This window comes from Mesoplodon mirus, assembly GCF_964341445.2.
Source record: "Mesoplodon mirus genome assembly, chromosome: 4".
Classification (NCBI taxonomy): Eukaryota; Metazoa; Chordata; class Mammalia; order Artiodactyla; family Ziphiidae; genus Mesoplodon; species Mesoplodon mirus.
Genome location: NC_138979.1, coordinates 60570731 through 60591765, shown reverse-complemented (window position 1 = coordinate 60591765; position 21035 = coordinate 60570731). Strand labels below are relative to the sequence as shown.

At 36.4% G+C, this 21035-nt stretch overlaps 1 protein-coding gene across 2 annotated transcripts in view; it reads left to right on the top strand.

Moving 5' to 3' along the window:
• UACA (uveal autoantigen with coiled-coil domains and ankyrin repeats) overlaps positions 1-15871 on the top strand; it is a 79082-nt gene extending 63211 nt beyond the window's left edge. For both annotated transcript variants that reach the window (XM_082617736.1, XM_082617735.1), the window contains exons 14-19: positions 3001-3037; positions 4209-4261; positions 5852-8590; positions 10408-10560; positions 12646-12711; positions 15218-15871. In XM_082617736.1, coding sequence (XP_082473862.1) covers positions 3001-3037; positions 4209-4261; positions 5852-8590; positions 10408-10560; positions 12646-12711; positions 15218-15289 — 3120 coding nt within the window. In that variant the 3' untranslated portion in view covers positions 15290-15871. The remainder of the gene's footprint in view (positions 1-3000; positions 3038-4208; positions 4262-5851; positions 8591-10407; positions 10561-12645; positions 12712-15217) is intronic.
• Positions 15872-21035: the final 5164 nt, after the last annotated feature.

Genomic DNA, 21035 nt, shown 5'->3' with positions numbered 1-21035 from the left:
CTGTAAAATTACAATGATTATGATTGTGTTAATAAAAAGCATCATGTAAGTGAAAAGCGGTAATCCCAGGATTATCTCAGAAAGGACCTTGTGCATATATGGATTTGTTTGGTAGAGTAGTGTGTTAATAAGGCTCAGATCATATACTTATCTTTTGTTGGCTCAATTAGCTCTTCGTTTTTCCAAGACTATGTTTTTTAAAAACTTTTAATCAGAATACAATACACGTTAAAAAGAACATGTTAATGTGAATAAGTTGAAGAATTTTCACAAATCTAACATCCCAGATCAGGAAACCGCACATAACTAGTACCCAGAAGCCTCCTCACGCTTGCTCCCTGCACCAAAGGTGACCACTCTCCAGACTTTTAACTGCATAGATTTGTTCTGCAAGGCCAAAATATATATTTTATAAATGTTGTTCATCATTGGGGGTCACTGAAGAGAGTGGCTGATTCAATGTGGGTCTTTTATCTTTATTGTGGAATATAACTCCAAAGCACATAACAAAAGTAAATTTTGGGTGTGTAAATTTAAAAATATGGGTGTAGCTATGAAAAAGAATGTAAAGACATGGATGAATCTCAAGACATAATGTTGCATGAAAGAAATCAGACACAAAGAGCACATACTGCCTGACTCCTTTTTTGTGAAGTGCAGAACTAGACAAAGCTAATCTATGCTAATACAGGTCAGAATAGAGGCCACCCTTTTGTGGCCGGTTACTGACCAGGACAGGGCATGAAGAAACTTCTGGGCATGCTAGACAGGTTCTATGTCTTGATCTGAGTTGTAATTACACAAAGTATACATAGGCAAAAATTCATTGCACTGTATACTTGTGTACTTCATTGCAGGTGAGTTATGCCTTGATACATTAAAAAAATAAAACCAAGAGCCTGTGTTTATATTTATAGACTGAATTCTGAAATTATTTAGAAACAGTTTTATAAGCTAAAGAACAGTCTAGTATAGGGCCTTCTATCTCTTTTCACATTTGAAGACTTTTTAAGGTTAGTAGTGAAACTAGTGATAGCTAACAAGTTCATGACCCCAACCATGTGCCAGAAATTGCTTTGTGCACTTTACATGCATTTAATAAACACATCAACTTGGTATGGTATGTTTTCTTTTTATCTCCACTTCATAAGTGAAGAGACTGAGGCAAAGAGCAGTTTACCCATGCGGGGTTTTATAAATAATAGTAAGTGTCAGAGCCAGAACCTGAGCTCAGGCAGTTTGTGCCCCTAACTACAATACTAGTTTTACACTCAGCTGGAGAAAATACAGAAGTGTATGTGGGCCTTTGAAGTATTCATCAAAGTTCGACACCTATAATTGGGTACTATTTTTGTGTTATTTTTCTCCTAAGAGTAGACTCCCATGTCTTAAGAATAGATGGTTTTCTGTAGCTTCAGACAAGTCTGTAACTTTGAATGAGGTTAATATAAACTATAGGAAAATACTTACTGTTTCTTATAAAACAACATATATTTATTTCAGAAAAATTTAAAAATGTAGTTAAACTAAAAGAAAATAAACACACCTATAAGCCCAGCACTCTTAGCACCTGACATCCTTTCTGACCTTTCTTTGTACATAACTTGTGTTATATACATAATTCAACAGGTAGTCTTATTATTCATCCTGTTTTGTAAGTTTTTGCACTCAATATAATGGGGGCATTTTCCCCAGTCAGATGAATTTTTATACTAGAAATGATTTATAACCTTCAAAAAGAGAATTACAAGGTCCATTTTATATGTGACCCAGTATTTATGAAAGCAGTCCTTAAAAACTAAGGAATCATAATTTATAAATATTGAATATCCACTACTATATCATCTCACATACTTAAAACTCTTCATAAACTGCCAACAGAATTGCTGTGTTACGTGTAATACTTAATATGTAGGCATTTTCCTTATAGAGCAGGTTTGGGAAAACATGGATATTTTAGAACAAGGCTAATTTTATGTTGTAACTCATGCATTTGTTTTCATTTGAGTCATCAAGTCAAGGTAATAAACCCAAACTAAGTTTTTTGAACTCCTTATGTGCCTTGGCCTCCCCTTACCCATTCATGTATAAGCCCATTTACTACCTACTACAGGCTCTAGTATTAAATATTACTTAGAACAAAGAGCTTACCTAAGTTTACAGATATTTTTCCATACCCTTGGGGCAATAAGTATTAATGGAACATTAGTTTAGTTACGGAACTGTGGGCCGTTTTTATCATGGTCACCTATCAGAGTCTGACATATAGCTATTAGTACTAATATAGACAGATACACAAACATGAAGTACATCTGCATATCTTTACTCTCAAAAGTATAGTATTTTAATTTATGTTACGTTCTTTGTGTCTGGCTTACTTGGGATAAGGAGCAATCCAAATATATTTTAACTCAGAGTATCTAAAATTTCTCTATTATTCTCCTTTTCCTAACTGATGTATTGATGGATTTACTAGGAACTATATGTAGCTCTTTGCCTCAGTTTCATTTCCTGCTCTCTGTCTCCTTTTACCTTCAAAGGTAATTGGTGTTCCATAAATTCTGAAAGAGGGGGTTAGGCTAATGTTTCACAGGCGAAACAGGGTTCGTGCTCCCTAACGGTGGTAAAGTAAATTGATTTATAGAGGCGAATGTGGCATTTCCTTCCTTTTGAAGTAAAGAAACAGCAGAGAGTATGCATTCAAGGTTGTTTCATTTCATTTGGAGCTTGTTTATTTTTCTTCTTCTTTTGAGCAGTCAAGTTTTTCCTTGAAATACTTGGCTGCTTTTATTAAAATGCTGAGTGAAGTAGTTTATTCCCAACCGATCTCTCTGTGTTCTGCCTTTCTGTGAGTTCGAGTAGAATAATACCCAGGAGAAACAAGGAATGTTGAAAATGTGGTTTTAATGACTGGATCATTTAGTGCTAAAATAGATACAGGATTTAACAAAATGAAGCAGTATTCACCTAAAATGTTTTAATGTATCTTTCTGATTTCAGAGCAATCATTTAGGATCGGGAAGTCATTTCAGTAACAGTAAGTATAAAAGTATAGATTATCATTACAGTTCACACAGTTCAAGCAAAAAAAAGAATGTTTATGCCTCTTTATTTTGTCTAACTGTATATGATATTCCTGCTGCAAAACTTCATCCAACTACTTGTGTGTTATACCTCAACATGGAACTAGGAAGAGATTAAAATGACTCCTGTAGTCTCTTAACGTAAAATCTGGTAATTACTGAGGCTCTGATTTTCCTTAGGACCTAGATTTTTAAATTGTATATTGTACACATTACCAAATTTGCCTTGTCGCATGTTAGACATTTATCTTGTGATATTTGGTGCCTGCTTTTTATGGAAAGAGACGTAAACATAGTTTTCTGATTTGGAGAAATCTTCGGATATAGTCTCAATGCAGGTACGCATTTTAAAATTAGATGTTCCATAAATATATATTATTTTAAGACTATACATAATTTTCACTTTTGTTTATTCTCCAATTTTAAACAATTTCTCTAGAAAAATCTAATTTTTTACTTCCTGTTGAATATTAAATTATCCATTAGCTAAGTACAGTCATAATATTTATCCTATAAGTTGCAAAGAATACCATTTTTATTTTGACTGTAATATACATATTTCATAATAATCATTTAACTTATTTAGTCTAACAATTTTGCATAATTCAAAAAACTAACTTAGTGGGACTTTCCTGGTGGTCCAGTGGTTAAGAATCCGCCTTCTAATGCAGGGGATGTGGGTTCGATCCCTGGTTGGGGAACTAAGATCCCACACGCCGTGGGGCAACTAAGTCCACGCACTGCAACTACTGAGCCCATGCGCCTCAACTAGAGAGCTTGCATGCTGCAAACTACAGAGCCCCCACGCTCTGGAGCCCGTGCGCCGCAACTACTGGGCCCGTGCACTGCAGTGAAGAGCCCACGTGCCGCAACTAAGACCTGACACAGCCAAAAAGAAATAAATAAAATATAAAAACCAACTTAGTATCTATTCAAAAGAATATTCATACTTTCCTTATGTATATAGGAATAATAAGGGAAATATGGATATTTTAGAACAAGGATAATTTTATGTTGTAACTCATGCTTCTTTTTTATTTGAATAATAAGGGAGATAACACCAAATTAATGCTTAGTCTTCTTTGATATGGATATTTAAGATATCATTTATTTGGACTTATTTAGGAAAAGAAGATATGCTTCTTAAACAAGGTCAAGTGTACATGACAGACTCACAGGTAATATTTTATTTTAAAATATATTTATAAAACTAATTGTGCCTTTTTAAAAAGAGGAAAAGAGCATTGTATATTTATCATCTATATGCACATTGAATAAGGTTTTCATTATCAAAGAAAAGTTGGCCTTGTGGTCTTGAGTTTAATAAAAGCAGATATTGCTGTGCCTAGTGCCCTCCAGAGTATTTTTGGTGACAGTGACTTAAATAAGAGATTTGAATTACAATTTCATTGTTTTTGACAGTAGCCCTCTATTCTTTAACAGCAGTTGGTCACCTCTTCATATTTGCCCATTAAAGGGGGAGACAGGTATGAATAATTCAAAAGGCATTTGTCTTGACTTTTAAATGTATTGTTCCTTGCATTCAAATATATATTCTATATTTTAGAAATTCACCACAAAATAAAGCTTCCAATACAGAGTGTTATCTGATTTTCTTACTTGTTTAACTGCTTCTCACTTTTACTTTCCAGTAAATACAAGGTTTGCATTTTTAGTACCTTCTATGAACTGCAGAACTGATAAATATTTGGGCTTTTAAAGGTTTTTTTACATACTTTCTTCTGTAGAAGAGTGAATTAGCCTATATGATGTCTAAGGTCACTCTAAGCTGGAAACTTCTAAGATTCTAAGTTGAGAGACTGGTTGTCAATCAACTGAATAATATTTAAGAACATAAGATAAATATTTGTTTGTAATAAAATAAGTATGGAAATTGTGAAGCTGTGTAAGTAGTTTGTTGGTAGATGATAGTAGTCTTAGTCTAAAGATAACTGGTAAGTTGAAAGATAATTAGAAGCAGACTGAGGCTGAGAAATTATTCCATGTTGTTAATTTTCTTCATCCATGGGAAGGCAGCGTGGATTGAAATGAACAACAGTAAAACCTGCCTATTAAAATAGTGGGTTGTACTCATAGCACATGGCTTTTTTACTCATAGCACATGACTTTAAAAGAGCCCTTACTGTAATAGCGTGGATGGGGAAAAACAGAAATAGTTCATCTTTCATGGTTATATGTTCTGATACTTATGAAATATTTCAATGAGAACTTAAATTGTACTCCTTGTTGTTAGCATTTAATAGAGGAAACAAGATGTCAATCCAGTTTTGTAGTAAGATCGTATGCTAAGTTCTAATTTATCTTTCTTTTTGAGAGAAGAAAATGTGTTTCTATTTTGTGAGTTGCTTAACATCATTCTCTTGACAATTCTTATACTAGCTAGGTTTATTTTGGTAGTATTTTTATAATTTAAACAACATTACACTGGAGTTAACATTGAGGGAACTTAGAAGTCAATATATGTTATTAGAAAATAATATTCTATGGAATTATTTGCAGATTTAAAATTGTGAAAGCCTTGTTTTTACTCAAGGGTTCTGATGACTTTCTTCAGAATTTGAAGTTCTAAGCACATTATGTGCCATAAAACATAGAAATAGCAAATATATGTTGATAAAGTTGATATTCATGTGTGGGTAGGTATTACCAATGGTAAGTTTGGTAAATAAGTTTGGTAAATAAGTAATTGTCTTCTTTAGGCTTTTGGAATTGATGTTTTATTTTTATTATTATTATTATTTTTGCAGTGTACTTCCACAGGTATGCCAGCCCATATGCAAAGCAGATCTATGTTAAGACCACTAGAGCTGGCCTTACCTAATCAAACCTCATATTCAGAAAATGAAATTTTAAAGAAAGAATTAGAAGCAATGAGAACTTTCTGTGATTCTGCAAAACAAGACAGACTCAAGCTCCAAAATGAACTGGCTCACAAGGTGGCAGAGTGCAAAGCCTTAGCATTGGAATGTGAAAGGGTCAAAGAGGATTCAGATGAGCAGATAAAGCAACTAGAAGACGCCTTGAAAGATGTTCAGAAGAGAATGTATGAGTCAGAAGGTAAAGTGAAACAAATGCAGACACATTTTCTTGCCCTGAAAGAGCACCTAACAAGCGACGCAGCTACTGGGAACCACAGACTGACAGAGGAACTGAAGGATCAGTTGAAAGACGTGAAAGTGAAATATGAAGGCGCGTCTGCAGAAGTGGGGAAATTAAGAAACCAAATCAAACAAAATGAGATGTTAGTCGAAGAGTTTAAGAGGGATGAAGGCAAGCTAATGGAAGAGAATAAGCGACTGCAGAAGGAATTGAGCATGTGTGAACTGGAGCGAGAGAAGAGAGGGAGAAAGGTCACCGAGATGGAAGGCCAGTTAAAGGACTTGTCATCCAAGCTGGCCCTTTCCATTCCGGCAGAGAAATTTGAAAACATGAAGAGCTTGTTGTCAAATGAAGTAAACGAGAAGGCAAAAAAATTAATAGAGATGGAAAGAGAATATGAAAGATCACTTAGCGAAATTAGACCGTTAAAGAGAGAACTTGAGAATTTGAAGGCCAAACTGGCTCAGCAGGTCAAACCAGAAGAACATGAGCAGCTCAAGAGCAGATTAGAGCAAAAGTCAGGAGAACTTGGGAAGAGAATCAGTGAGTTAACATCGAAAAATCAGACATTACAAAAGGAAATCGAAAAGGTCTATCTGGATAATAAGCTCCTCAACCAACAAGTACATAACTTAACAACTGAAATGAAAAATCATTACATCCCTTTAAAAGTAAGTGAAGAAATGAAAAAGTCACGTGATGTAATTGTTGATGATTTGAATAAAAAGCTTTCAGATGTGACACACAAATATACAGAAAAGAAGTTGGAAATGGAGAAATTGATGATGGAAAACGCCAGTTTAAGTAAGAACGTTAGCCGCCTGGAAACTGTGTTCATACCTCCAGAGAAACACGAAAAAGAGATAATGGCTCTGAAATCCAATATCGTTGAACTTAAGAAGCAGCTATCTGAACTTAATAAAAAATGTGGTGACGACCAAGAGAAAATATATTCGCTCACATCTGAAAACACTGACTTGAAAAAGATAATGAGTAATCAGTATGTGCCAGTGAAAACCCACGAAGAGATTAAAACTGCTTTGAGTAGCACATTGGATAAAACCAGCAGAGAATTAGTAGACATGAAGAAGAAGTGTGAAGATACAAATCAAGAATTTGTGAAAATAAAAGATGAGAATGAAATATTAAAAAGAAACCTGGAGAACACTCAGAACCAAATAAAAGCTGAGTACATAAGCCTAAGAGAGCATGAGGAAAATATGAATGCTGTAAGGAAGAGCATGAAGAAGGTCCAGGACAACAGTGCCGAAATACTGGCTAACTACAAAAAAGGCCAGGAGGAGATTGTAACACTGCATGCCGAGATCGAGGCCCAGAAAAGGGAACTTGACACAATACAAGAATGCATCAAGCTAAAATATGCTCCAATTATCAGCTTTGAAGAGTGTGAGAGAAAATCTAAAGCTACCGAGAAAGAACTAAAAGAACAGTTATCCGAGCAGACACAGAAGTATCACATCAGCGAAGAAGAGGCCAAGAAGTGCAAGCAAGAAAATGACAAGTTAAAGAAGGAGATCCTCACTCTTCAGAAGGATCTAAAGGATAAAAATGTTCTTGTTGAGAATTCTCATGAAATGGAAGGAGCATTAAGCAGAAAAACAGAAGAGCTGAACAGACAGTTAAAAGACCTGTTGCAGAAATACATGGAGGTAAAGAACGAGAAAGAGAAGCTGGTGGAGGAAAATGCCAAGCAGACTTCTGAGATCCTTGCAGCACAAACTCTTTTGCAGAAACAGCATGTTCCACTGGAACAGGTTGAGGCCCTGAAAAAGTCTCTTAATGGCACAATTGAGATGCTTAAGGAAGAACTGAAGAGTAAGCAAAGGTGTTATGAGAAAGAGGAGCAGACAGTGACCCAACTGCGGCAGATGCTGGAGAATCAAAAGAACTCCTCTGTGCCCCTGGCAGAGCATTTGCAGATTAAGGAAGCATTTGAGAAAGAAGTTGGAATCATAAAAGCTAGCTTGAGAGAAAAGGAAGAAGAAAGCCAAAACAAAACCAAAGAGGTCTCCAAACTCCAGTCTGAGATTCAGAATACTAAACAAGCATTAAAAAAATTAGAGACTAGGGAGGTGGTTGATTTGTCTAAATATAAAGCAACGAAAAGTGATTTGGAGACACAGATTTCCAACTTAAATGAAAAATTGGCCAATCTGAACAGGAAGTATGAGGAAGTATGTGAGGAGGTTTTGCATGCCAAAAAGAAGGAACTGTCTTCAAAAGATGAGAAGGAATTGCTCCATTTCAGCATTGAGCAAGAAATCAAGGATCAGCAGGAACGATGTGATAAGTCCTTAACAACAATCACAGAGTTACAGAGAAGAATACAGGAATCTGCCAAACAAATCGAAGCTAAAGATAATAAGGTAATAATAATACTTTAGGTAAGCATGGCTTGGTATTGGAAACCCCAGAGCAGAACTGCCAGAGTAGAATAGGACTCTTTACCTTAGCACTCCACAAGACAAATTTACAAAAGCATTAACAAAGTGACCATTAAATGCCACCTTTTTAGTTTGACTACAAGTACGCAAAAAAAAAAAAAAAAAAAAAAAGATTGGAGTTGAGAAAAAGGTAAAGTCACACAAATAAAAATCAAAAACAGTTTTCCTTTTGTTTCCTCAGCTGGTACAGCCAAGAATTGAGGTAAGATGGGGAAACTCAAGATTCACTTGCCTCAAAAATGAATGGTCAAAACCCAGTGGGTTTTAAGGTACCTAAAGAATGGTGAGGGAGAGGAGGAAAAAATACTGTGTTTCTGGGCTATGAGAAACTAAGGATGCTGCAGAGCTCACCAGACTTGATCTTGGCACTCACCCATACCAGTAAATTGAGCCCTCCAACTCATTGTACATTCTTTCCCCGTATCTTCCTATGGACAGAATATCTTGCCCCTCCTCTCTACCTACTTAAATCCTCTACATTCCTTAATGCCCACTTCATCACTTAACCCACCTTCCTAAAGCCTTCATTGGCCAATCTATCCTACAGTAAACTGTTCCTCTTCCAAAATGCATGTTGTATTTTGGTTTTGCCATCCATTTACAACATATATATTACCGTGTTAGAATGATGTGGTTGGGACTTCCCTGGTGGTCCAGTGGTTAACACTCCACGCTCCCAATGCAAGGGGCCCGGGTTCAATCCCTTATCAGGGAACTAGATCCCACATGCCACAACTAAAGATCCCACCTGTGTACTGCAACTAAGACTCGGCACTGCCAAATAAATAAATATTAAAAAAAAAAAAAAAAAAAGAATGATGTGGTTAGTCTTTCCAACTAGGTTTTTTTTTTTTTTTTTTTTTTTTTACGGTACACGGACCTCTCACTGTTGTGGCCTCTCCCATTGTGGAGCACAGGCTCCGGACACACAGGCTCAGCGGCCATGGCTCATGGGCCCAGCTGCTCCACGGCATGTGGGATCTTCCCGGACCGGGACACGAACCCGTGTCCTCTGCATCGGCAGGCGGACTCTCAACCACTGCGCCACTAGGGAAGCCCTTTCCAACTAGTTTTTAAGAGCAAGTTCATAACTTATGTTTCCATCTTAGCATTCATTCTCTTGGTACAATTTACAGAATAGGTGCTCAATAATATTTTCAAAACTGGTAGTTGAATAAAGTATGTACTATGAAGATGAGAAATCAGGGAGATTGAGTTCAGTTTTACCCATTCAACAAATAATTATTAAGTGCCTTCTACCTGCAAAGTACTATGCTTAATGCTGGGGATATAGAGACAAGTGAAAGCAGACACAGCCCCAGCCCTCCTCAGTGGACAGGTACAAGTACTGACTTTCTGACATGTCTGCTCATATGACCCAGAATTTTAGTGCTCTCAGCTTGTTTGGAAGTCAGTTATGAATATAATGTATAATTATTATAGCAAGTTATCAATATCTACTTACAATTGTCGCTATTTATTAAGCATATACTACATACCAAACATGTGTTTATGATTTCATTTAATTTTCTTAACTATGAAAGGTTTTCCCCTTACTGAGAGGAAATTATATATTGCACATACTGTTGATAACAATCTTGACAGCCTTCATTCCTCAACTTTCTGGTATATAAAGATAAATTTTGTGTCTCAAGGAATGAGTTCTGTGTAAAGATGTTCATTGTAAGTGAATAAGTGACTAATACATGTTTCTCCCACAACTCCTTTGTTTTTATAAGATAACTGAACTGCTCAGCGATGTGGAAAGACTAAAACAAGCACTCAGTGGCCTTTCCCAGCTTACCTGCATGAGCGGGAGTCCCAGTAAGAGGCAGAGTCAGCTGATTGGCAGTCTGCAGCACCAGGTCAAGTCCCTGCAGCAGCAGCTGGTGGTGAGTAACCAGGGCCTGCAGGGCTTCGTGCTGATCTGTGCAGGGTCTCGTCTGTTTGTTGGTAAAATCTCATTTAGAAACCAGATTGATCTTTGGCTATGTTCAGATCCAAAAATGTAATCATTTTTGCTAAAAGTTACTTATACTAATGATATAATATCATTTTTTGTGTGCTTACTGTATACCAGGCACTACACTAAACATTTTACATACTTGATCTTTAAACTTGATCTTCTTTACAATCCTACAAGGTTTTATCCCCCCTATTTAATTCTTAAGGAAACAAAGATGAAAATATGCCTGGGGTCATACAGCTAGGATTTAATCCTGGGACTTGCTGACTCCAAATCTGATAGCTTTCCAGCTGTAGCACACTCTCTAAAATATTGGTCCACTAAACTGAAGGAAGTTTTTTTAATAGTCTTTTATCCTTATGAATGAAGGTAGGCATTCCTATGGTTTTATATATTATATCCTTACATATTAAAAGAAAACATCTGTGTACATTCATATAGATACCTATATGGATATCTATCTCCTTTATATATTAAAAGAAAGCATCTGGATTAAGAAGCTGAAGTTGGGATCTCAGTTCTAAGCCTTGCCACTTAAAAGAGAGTGACATGGAACATTCCCCTTAACCCTTGGCTTCCTCATCCATAAAAATAGGATAATATGAACTGATTGTTTGTTTGTTTCCTTTTTTAATTGGATGAGCTATGGGGCTAAGTAAAACATAGCCCAATCAAATGTAAATTGTTGGGTAATATTTTCCTATTCTATAGGAATTTGTCATGAGTTGTTTTTGAATAGAAGAAAGTTATTTTTTAAAGTGTTCACTTTATGACACCGTTGCCCTACAGATTAATGATGATGTATTACTGATTTGGATCTTATCAAAAGGATATGGTAGTCTCTTCAGTATTCAGAAATAGGTTTTTTATGTTCATGGCACTATGCTAAGTACTGTCAGGGATAAAGAGAGTGTACAGTTCCTGTCCCCAAGGAGTTCTGGGTAGTTAGGCAAAATATAGATCCATGAAAAGTAAAATAATGAGACAAAAAATATCAAATATAGAACTAAGAATATGGTCCCAGATTCTAAGTGATATGAATTCCCAGGAAGGAAAGATTACTGATGTGGTGGGAGCTGGTTTCAAAGAAGAAGGGAGTGGAGTACATGGCCGGAACTTGTAGATAGATGGTATTCGGGTAGGTGGAAGGAAAATAGAGACTCTCCCTGGCAAAGGAAATAGTGTGAAGGAAGGCATGGAGGTGGAATCAAGTGGCATGCATGCCCCAGGGGTAGTAAAAGGCTGCTCAGCCTGGCTAGGCATGGGAGCTGTATTTGAGGTCAAGTTGTAGAGACTGTTGAGAATCAAGCTGATGAGTTTGATTTCTTTCTTATACCTAATGAGGTGTCACCCAAGGTTTTTGAGTCAAAAGTGATGTGAGGAAAGAGCTACCTCAGTCTTGGAAGCATGAAGAGGAATAAAGTCTAGAGACAGGGGATGAGATGGGAAGTTTTTGCAATAATCCAAAGCATAAGTTGATAAGTGTCTGGGTAATTTCCTGGCATTAGATATGAACTCAGGCAATAATTTCATGTTACCTAGGGTAAGTGCATTGCTTTCACTGTGAATGTTCCCACACATTCTTTAGAAAAGTTTATACTATTATTATGTAATGGAATTTTGCATCTGGTGGGTCCAAGGTGGTTTGTTATAAGAAATAGCAGGAGCACTTTAATAATACTACTGTGTAGGGCTTCCCTGGTGGCGCAGTGGTTGAGAGTCCGCCTGCCGTTGCAGGGGACACGGGTTCGTGCCCCGGTCCGGGAAGATCCCACATGCCACGGAGCAGCTAGGCCCATGAGCCATGACCGCTGAGCCTGCGCGTCCGGAGCCTGTGCTCTGCAATGGGAGAGGCCACAACAGTGAGAGGCCTGCATACCGCAAAAAAAAAAAAAAAAAAAATACTACCGTGTAGAAGCATCAAGCCTGAGGACAGCATTGTCACAAGCCTCCATGTGTTTGAAAACGTGAATGCTGATATTCTGATCTGTCCATCTTTCCACACTTGTAGGATGCTGACAGACAGCACCAAGAAGTAATTGCAATTTATCGGACACACCTTCTTAGTGCTGCACAGGTAAAGAAGAACTACTCCTTTGTCTAGGATATTGTTTCAGAGAAAATAATTTTTTATTTTCCAGTAAATTTATGTGAAAGTCATTGATGTTTAAAGTAGTTGAACCCCCATATGCTTATTTTAAAATTGTTTCTTTTAATCATGGCTTGCATTATCTCCCAGAGAAAGTTACAAAGCTGTATGGCAACACAGCATCTTAAATTTAGTGTTGTCTCCATCTGCTTGTCATTCATTTTATAGACAGTTTGGCAACATGTGATGGCAGCACACGTTAATGGTATTGCTAGCTGGAGATAATGCCTTGACATCCACACATGTCTGTTAGCTAAAAGAGGAGAGTGGGAAGGACTTCACTGTTTCTTGGTAGCTCAGGAGTGTTTCTTTGAAAGGTAGAGAATACCAAAAAAGTGCAAAAATGACAAGTAAAATGTGCACAGAATTTAAGAAAAAAGTGATTCTGTTAGAATGTCAATAATATTTATTTGTTGAGCCTTAATCTCAGTGAAGCAGAAGACTACGAATTGCCTTCTTTGGGAGGTGTAATGAGAAAAAGCTATTTTAAAAAAATCACACTAAGAAACATGTTTAACATATGAAGGATTTTATACTTAATGCTCTGTAGAAACCCTGTGATCAGCATCTCCAAAATTCTCGGATTCTGGGGGGAAGACAGTCGAGGCAATTTTAGAATGGCAGGTGAGATGTAATAGAAATTGTCTAGGATTTGAAGTGTCCACACTGAAAAAAAAGAAGGTGTTGAGAGAAAGCTTCAGAGAATATCATTTAAAAAAAAGAAAGAAAAAACTAGGTTAAATAATAAAAAGGAAAAGATTTTGCGATATCAAATTCTTGAAATAAAAAAGCCTGCCTTCTCTATGGGAGATGAGGGGGAAACCAATGTAAAAGAATGAATGATATGATAAAGCATCTTTGGCTACTTTCTTTTTAGTAGATAGACAATAAGCTGCGGTTTGAAAGTATATTATTATTGCAATTATTTGAGGCTATTGACGGGCAGCAGGATGGGGAGTTCTTTGGAGGGAAAACAGTAGAAAAGTGTAGAAGATCTGTGTTAGTGAGGGTGAGGAACTCACTTGGCTCTGATACTGGCCAAGGGGGGAACAGCATACTCGTGCTGAAAGACCGCAAACTGACAAGCCTTTCAACTTTTTTTCATGTATGCTTCTGAAATTCCAAATTATTTTCCACTGACTCCTAATGAAACATAACAAAAGCAATTGGCATCTGAAATAGTCTTGCCTTCTGGCATCATAAAGTTAACTAAGAAATTCAGTTTAGTCAACTATGGCTAATGTTTGGAATTTAAACATCCTGCTGTTATAGAAACAGATTTTGGAAGCAAAACTTTTTATATTAATAGGAAGTGTTATGCTGAAACCCATTCAAGTGCTCAAGTAAAGAAAAAGGGAAGGGGGAGTGTTTTAAGCCCACCATACTGACTTGCATTTAATCAACCTCTTGCCATCTTTTTAACTTTAAAGTGTCTCTTTCTAAATTTAAGCGGATAACATTCACGTAAAAAGGTCTCAACCTAACCAGTAAAGGGGGAAATGCAAATAAACAAGGAGGTACCATTTTTCAATTCTGGCATGGGCAAATTTTAAACAAGATAATAGTCTGTAGCATTGGCCAGGGCATTGTGGGAAATGGGCATTTATACCTTGCTGGTGGGAGTGTAAATTGTTATTATCTCTATAGAGGGATATTTGTAGTACTTAGCAAAATTTAAAAATTGAGCCTGCTTTTTTGACCTAGCAATTTCTTCCCTAGGAATCTGCCCATAAAGATTGGAAACCCCATAAGTGCCCATCATTGGGAGAATGAATAAAGAAATTATGATACATCCATACAGTGGAATATTACACAGTAATTTAAAATAATTAAGGCAGGGAATTCCCTGGCTGTCCAGTGGTTAAGACTCAAGCTTTCACTGCCGTGGACCTGGGTTTGATCCCTGGTTGGGGAACTAGGATCCCACAAGCCGCGCAGTGTGGCCAATCAATCAATAAAATAATTAAGGCAATAACTAGGTGAAAAGGCAAGTTGCAAAATAATATATATGATCCTATTTATGTAAAAAAGATAAATATGGGGATTTTTCATTAGTTACTTTTCTAATTAAAAAAAAAACAACTCAGCAGAGGCAAAAAAAAATTTCCTTGTAGTTTACTTTGCTCATCTGTAACTTATGCTACCCCTATCATCTGAGCCATTATGTAAAAAAAAGAAAGAGGTTTATCCATCTCTTCTCTGATAATAGATGTTAAGAGCAACTGGTGTGCACTACTTTTAAATTGATTTTCTTTATTTCTATGATAGAGCTCTACTCTGTTTTCCAATAAAACCTTTAGCATATCACCACAATGGTGAGGATTTAGCGTTTGGTGAATCACAACCAACGAGGTTCTATTATAAAGCCCTTGTCTTTAGAATTTGTGTGTAAATGAAGATGACATAAAATATATCTCCCCTTCTTTCTCCCAAGGGTCACATGGATGAAGATGTGCAGGCGGCCTTACTCCAGATCATACAGATGCGGCAAGGGCTTGTGTGCTAGCGTCAGCATCCACCAGCCGATGGTGGCTTTCCCTGCTGGTGCTGAGCATTCTGTGTGCAACTCCATGGCCTTTCTGGGCCTCACTGTGCTAGTATAATTAAAATAAAGTATATTTTGATCCATCTGTAGGTTTTTAAATTAGACAAATATGTTACTGAGTTTTTCAATATCAGTTCAAAGCTTATATTCTTTATATGTTAATTTTACAATTAGACAAACAACGTAACACTTTGCCTTGGATTGGCTACTTATTTTTAATTGATTGAGTACTTAATAAAACATGAGTCATCTGAGTGGGTCCATTTGAAGAGGGATTAGGCTGAAATAATTATTAAAGTTTTCTTCCAGAGAAATTAATTGGGTTGGTAGCCACTTTTAAGTGGATCAAGAGATCATTCAGATGTTCAGTCAAGCCATGAGACCTAAGGCAGTTTCAAGGAATGCATAGTAACTTGGCTGGCCAAGTTCCATTTTTATTGAAGTAACCTAATGAGTGCTTTTGACTTCTTTTGGAGGTACAGATTTTTTTTCTTTTTACACTAGTAAGTTTTATGCCTTTTAAAATAAATTTCTTTTCACAAATGGTTTGCAGTGCTAAATTACATTTAGACTAAGAACAGGCAAGGGTGGAATATATCAGGAATTTATAATAAAATTTCCTCATATCTCCGCAACGGTATCTTAATTTTCACTTGTAATGACTTTTCTTTTTACAGTATGTAGAGAACTATGATAAATGGTATACTAGATGTTTCAAAGTGTCAAAAATGTTAGACTTTTTTTAGTAATTACTCTGACATTTCCTACTGTAGTAACAAAGCACTCATTATATATGCGTCCTCTAAATGTTTTGTACTTATTTATAGGAAAATTGCACTAATGAGATTAATAATGTGAAATGCAGTTTTTTTGCAAAATTAGCATTAGAAAATTGATTTTAGAAGACAGGTCTTTAAGGTTTTAGACAAAAGTGCAATAACATTTTAAACTGTAAGAATATAGATAGCAAGAAAATAATGAAATTGGACATGTTTATAGTAAATATTATAACCAACCATTTTTATTAACTACATCTCAATAAGGAAAGTTTATATGTTTTGTTATTTTATTAATATTTTATTTACAATTCAGATTGAAAATGACTAATTTGACTGTTAGCAAATAAACTAAACAAATGAATCATTGCAGCCAAGCTTTTTAAATTGCAAAATGTGCCTTAGCAATAATCTTTGAGCATCCTGAACCAGATTTTTGATCCCATTTTTGTGTAATAACAAGGACAAAGGACCATCAAAATATCAATAACTTACTCCACCAAAGAATAAGCCATTGTGTTTCTTCAGTATGGAAACAAAAGTGAAAAGTCAGAAACGGATTTATTTTGAATTCTTTAGGTAGGTATATACAATAAGCAATATTTGGATTCTTTAGTTTTTATATTTAATGTTGTCCTTCAGCATGAGTTCTGTGTCATGAGTTTTAGGTTACCTATCGAAGCTCTAGAGTAGAGAAGTTCTTAACTGAATACTTACATTTCAGTGTTATATTTTCCTTATTAGGGGAGGGAAGGGAACCCTTATATGGGTTTATATATGTTTTATTTTGTCTTCAACCATCAATAAAATGTTTTCTGTGAAATATTGTTTTGAACATCTTGTAAGAGATTTAACACTGTAAACCAGTCCATTTGCTATTTTTGGAGAATTTGGGGGAGAGAATGATAGAATGCAAAGTATAGATGATGACACCCATTTTCAGTTAGCTATGTAGAATGCAATATCAAGTAACCTTGAATTAATCCCATTTTCTCATTCACTCACCTTTGGGTCAAAGGCAGAGCTTTCATGTACAACACTGAAGGCGAAAGCTTCTTAGATAGTTAACAAATGGAACATGCACAATGGGTGATGCTGGTCTCTTTGCTATTCTTTTTTTTTTTTTTTAGTTTATTAATTAATTAATTTCTTTTTGCTGTGTTGGGTCTTCGTTTCTGTGCGAGAGCTTTCTCTAGTTGTGGCAAGCGGGGGCCACTCTTCATCGCGGTGCGCCAGCCTCTCACTATCGCGGCCTCTCTTGTTGCGGAGCACAGGCTCCAGATGCGCAGGCTCAGTAATTTTGGCTCACGGGCCCAGTTGCTCCGCGGCATGTGGGATCCTCCCAGACCAGGGCTCGAACCCCTGTCCCCTGCATCGGCAGGCAGACTCTCAACCACTGCGCCACCAGGGAAGCCCTCTTTGCTATTCTGTATTCAGGAAGACTATGAAGTCTGAACTTAGGCCAAGAGGAAAATCAGTTGTCTAAGATGTGAGTGCTGTCTGAAAGAATCACTGAATTCCTTTTGGAGCGCAGTCCTTTGTTGAAAGCTTTATTACTATTCGTTGCTTGTTTTTTTTTTTTTTTCTTATCACTTCCGCTTCATCAGAAAATCTCATTCCTTTTGAGAGAGGGTCAGTGTTATAAAGAACTATTAAAATAAAATCAAATATTCATGCAATGAACATCTTAAAATTTAATAATACAGTGACTCTAATCACTAGCTACACCTGTGCTATTCTAAAATTCCGGATGAATTTAGCTTAATCTTTCTTATAGCTTGTTTTTTATTTAAACCTTTCCTCTTGACCCTAACCAACATTATACAGTTTAAATTTTTCTATTATTCTAAATGCATTGGATAATTGCTGCTTTAAAAATCTTGTAGCTTTAGAACATGAGCACTTTTTCCCCCCAGTGTTAACCAGTTTTCTTCTAACAAGGACCTAAATATTGTTCTCATACACGAGCTTCTTATCTACTGAGAACGTGGTTCATGTTTTCAGTCCACTTGTTTCAAAGAAGAAAAGGGAAGAGTTTCAAATTAATTTTTGGTGTCCATGATGACTAGATACATCAGTGCCTGCTTACACTAATGCCAAGTGGGAAATAGTAGTGGTTACAAGCTGCTTTTGACATCTGCTTCACCACGATGGAAGAAAACTATTTCTTGATGCCTCTTTATTTTCCTCATCACTGGATTCTGCAACCTTGTGGTGATCCTTTTTCATCTTACAAGTTCTGTGCATCAAAGTAATGGCAGTACCTCTGGCGCCAAAATAAGGATTAAAAGAGAATTGCCTGTGATAATCATGCAAAATGTGGTTGCACATGTCTGGCAGGGAAAGAAGAACCTGGACCTTATTCCTGGCTGCTAAATGTTGTGAATAAATTTCGGAGAGGAAAGAAACAATTATTATGAGTAATTTTCAGAAAGAGAAAAACAAATGGCGCCATAAAATATATCGTGCACAAAATGGAAAATGGAAAATACATATTTCAGCTCCCATTTCATTCAGCGATGTCTCTAACTAAACTGGATTTAAGACTTTGTTGTTGGAAATTAAATTCTTCCCTGTGTTTTGGTCTTGGCTGTTTGAAACAAAACTGTCTATACTAGCCTCTCCAGGTAAATACTAACCTGCTTCTTAATGTGGCTTCTGTTTCTTACAGTATATATGGACCTTTGGCTCACGAGAGTCATGAATGTAGAGATTTAAAGAAAAAAATAAAGAAGAAACCTGCAGCAAAGATGGCATTCCAATAAGACTCCCTGGGCAGTGAGAGTGCTTGTATTTAGCATAATAGAGCATGTGGCATCATTTATGCATTAGAGGGCATTTTCATTATCTGTGCCTGCATGAGCAAACATTGATGATGAATGAATTCAACCAAAAAGAGAAGGTTACAAAAATGTCATATGTAAATTTAAAAAAGCCAAGATTTGTGAGGGTTGCTTCTCCAGTTATAAGTGTGTGTGTATATACACATACATACACATGCATATATATATAGTGAAATAATAGAAGAGACATTGATAAAAACAATGCCCCTTATAATTGACATTTGGCATCAAATTGTACTTAATGAGCCCAATTTTTATTTTATATTTTAAACAGGTTTGCAATTTTTTTTCAAGATAACAGAATATTCTGAATTCAGGAAAGAGTTTAGAGAGGTTATTGCCTTCTTAATAATTTAGAGCTGCTATTGCTCTGCCAAGTCAGAAGATTAACATTTAATAGAAAAAAATTATATATCTGTAATTCAGTCATGGCTATTAGATCAGATGGATTTTACATTAAGTGAAAAAGATGTCGAGCATTTAAGGACCATTAAACTACAGGACACTTTTATTGGGTTTTAAGGCCTCCGAGCCCAGGTCCTGCTGTGAAGAGTATTTATTTTTACATGTACAGAACACACTAAGGATGGGAAAAGGGCATACATTTTAAAAGAAAATAGGCCATGAAAAAGTGTGATTTTCCACATTGTGAACAGCTACCATTCAGATTCAATCTTTTTTTATAATAATTAGTTTTATGCATCATTAAGTAGCTTTCTTACAGGCTGGAAGAATACGGTGAAGGCCACTTTAAAAGTGGTGCCTGCAGGAAATCCAAGTAGCTGGGTACCCTCTGTTGACATTTCACTTTGAGGAACCACATTTCTAATAGTTTCCAGGTAGCTCAACATTGTAAAGAATTTAAGTTTGAAAGTGCCTTCTCCAGTGGTCCTTAAGGACTATGAAAACAAAAGACCTAGAGAGAAGTGACTTCTAATAAGCGTCTACCTTTTTCTAGTGATGCCACATTGTCAAACAAGGACTGGAATTTGACTCTTGAGGAGAACCACTCACCTACGGGGAGAAATTCTGCACCATCCAAAAGTCCCTTTTATTAAGTGCGTATAACACTTGACATTGTTGCAGTTAAATCATGACAAGCGATATCTTAAATAATATAAACTTTTCTTACTATTTGCATCGTACCTTCTGTCCCATTCCCACCTCCAAAAACTGGGGAAGAATTTTATGTAGGAGTTTAAGAACAAATAGACTCAGGGAGGATGGAGGAAAGGAGTTAATGTAATTTGTAACTTTTTTCCCTACAATGTCCAAACAAATTTTGTGATTTTCTTTCTTGCTATTCTAGGATTTTTTTAATTGCCTTCAACTAAAGTGGCACCTTATGGGCTGTTTCAGAAATTCTCTTTAGGGTTTAAAAATGAAGCCGATTCATATTCAGAGTCTTCCTGCTAAAATCTGTTAAGCCAAAATAAAAATGACTGCTACTTAAAATTTTTCCCCTCTTTGTTGTTGCTACAAAGATTGTCTCACAGGAGTTGCAAGTTCCCACTTAGGCACAATTAAAAACTCTTCTTTGTACAAATGGAGAGAGATGAACAATCACAGGGTTGCCAGCACAAGTCCTAAGGATTGAAGTGTATACGCCTCAATCAAATAAAGAGGGGCTGCTCTCTTGAGCTTGGAGGCTTGTTTTGTGAAAGTGAATTTTTCCAGTTGGCCTTAATCCCTAAGCAGTATAGCTCCTTTAAAGCCATCTTTATTCATTCACACCAATTGACACTTTAAGAAATTCCCCCAGCTACTGTTCATCTAAGTCTAAATATAACTGTTAGAGTCGAATGCATTTAAGAGGATTTGCAATCTGTGATTATCCAAAATACTACTCATTGTCAATATTTTTGGTGTGCCATAGCCAATCTTGTTATTATAATGTGCATAGCCACTTAACTGCAGCAAAGCCTGAATACATCACAGCAACTGGAGTAACCTGAGGAGGGCTTGTCTCCAGCTCTGTGCTCCCATTCTGGCACAGCTTGTTGTGTGGTTATGAACATCAGAGAGAATTCCTTAATATGCTCTTGCTCTCCTTCCAGACCCTTTTGGGCAATCTCACCCTCTGTGTTC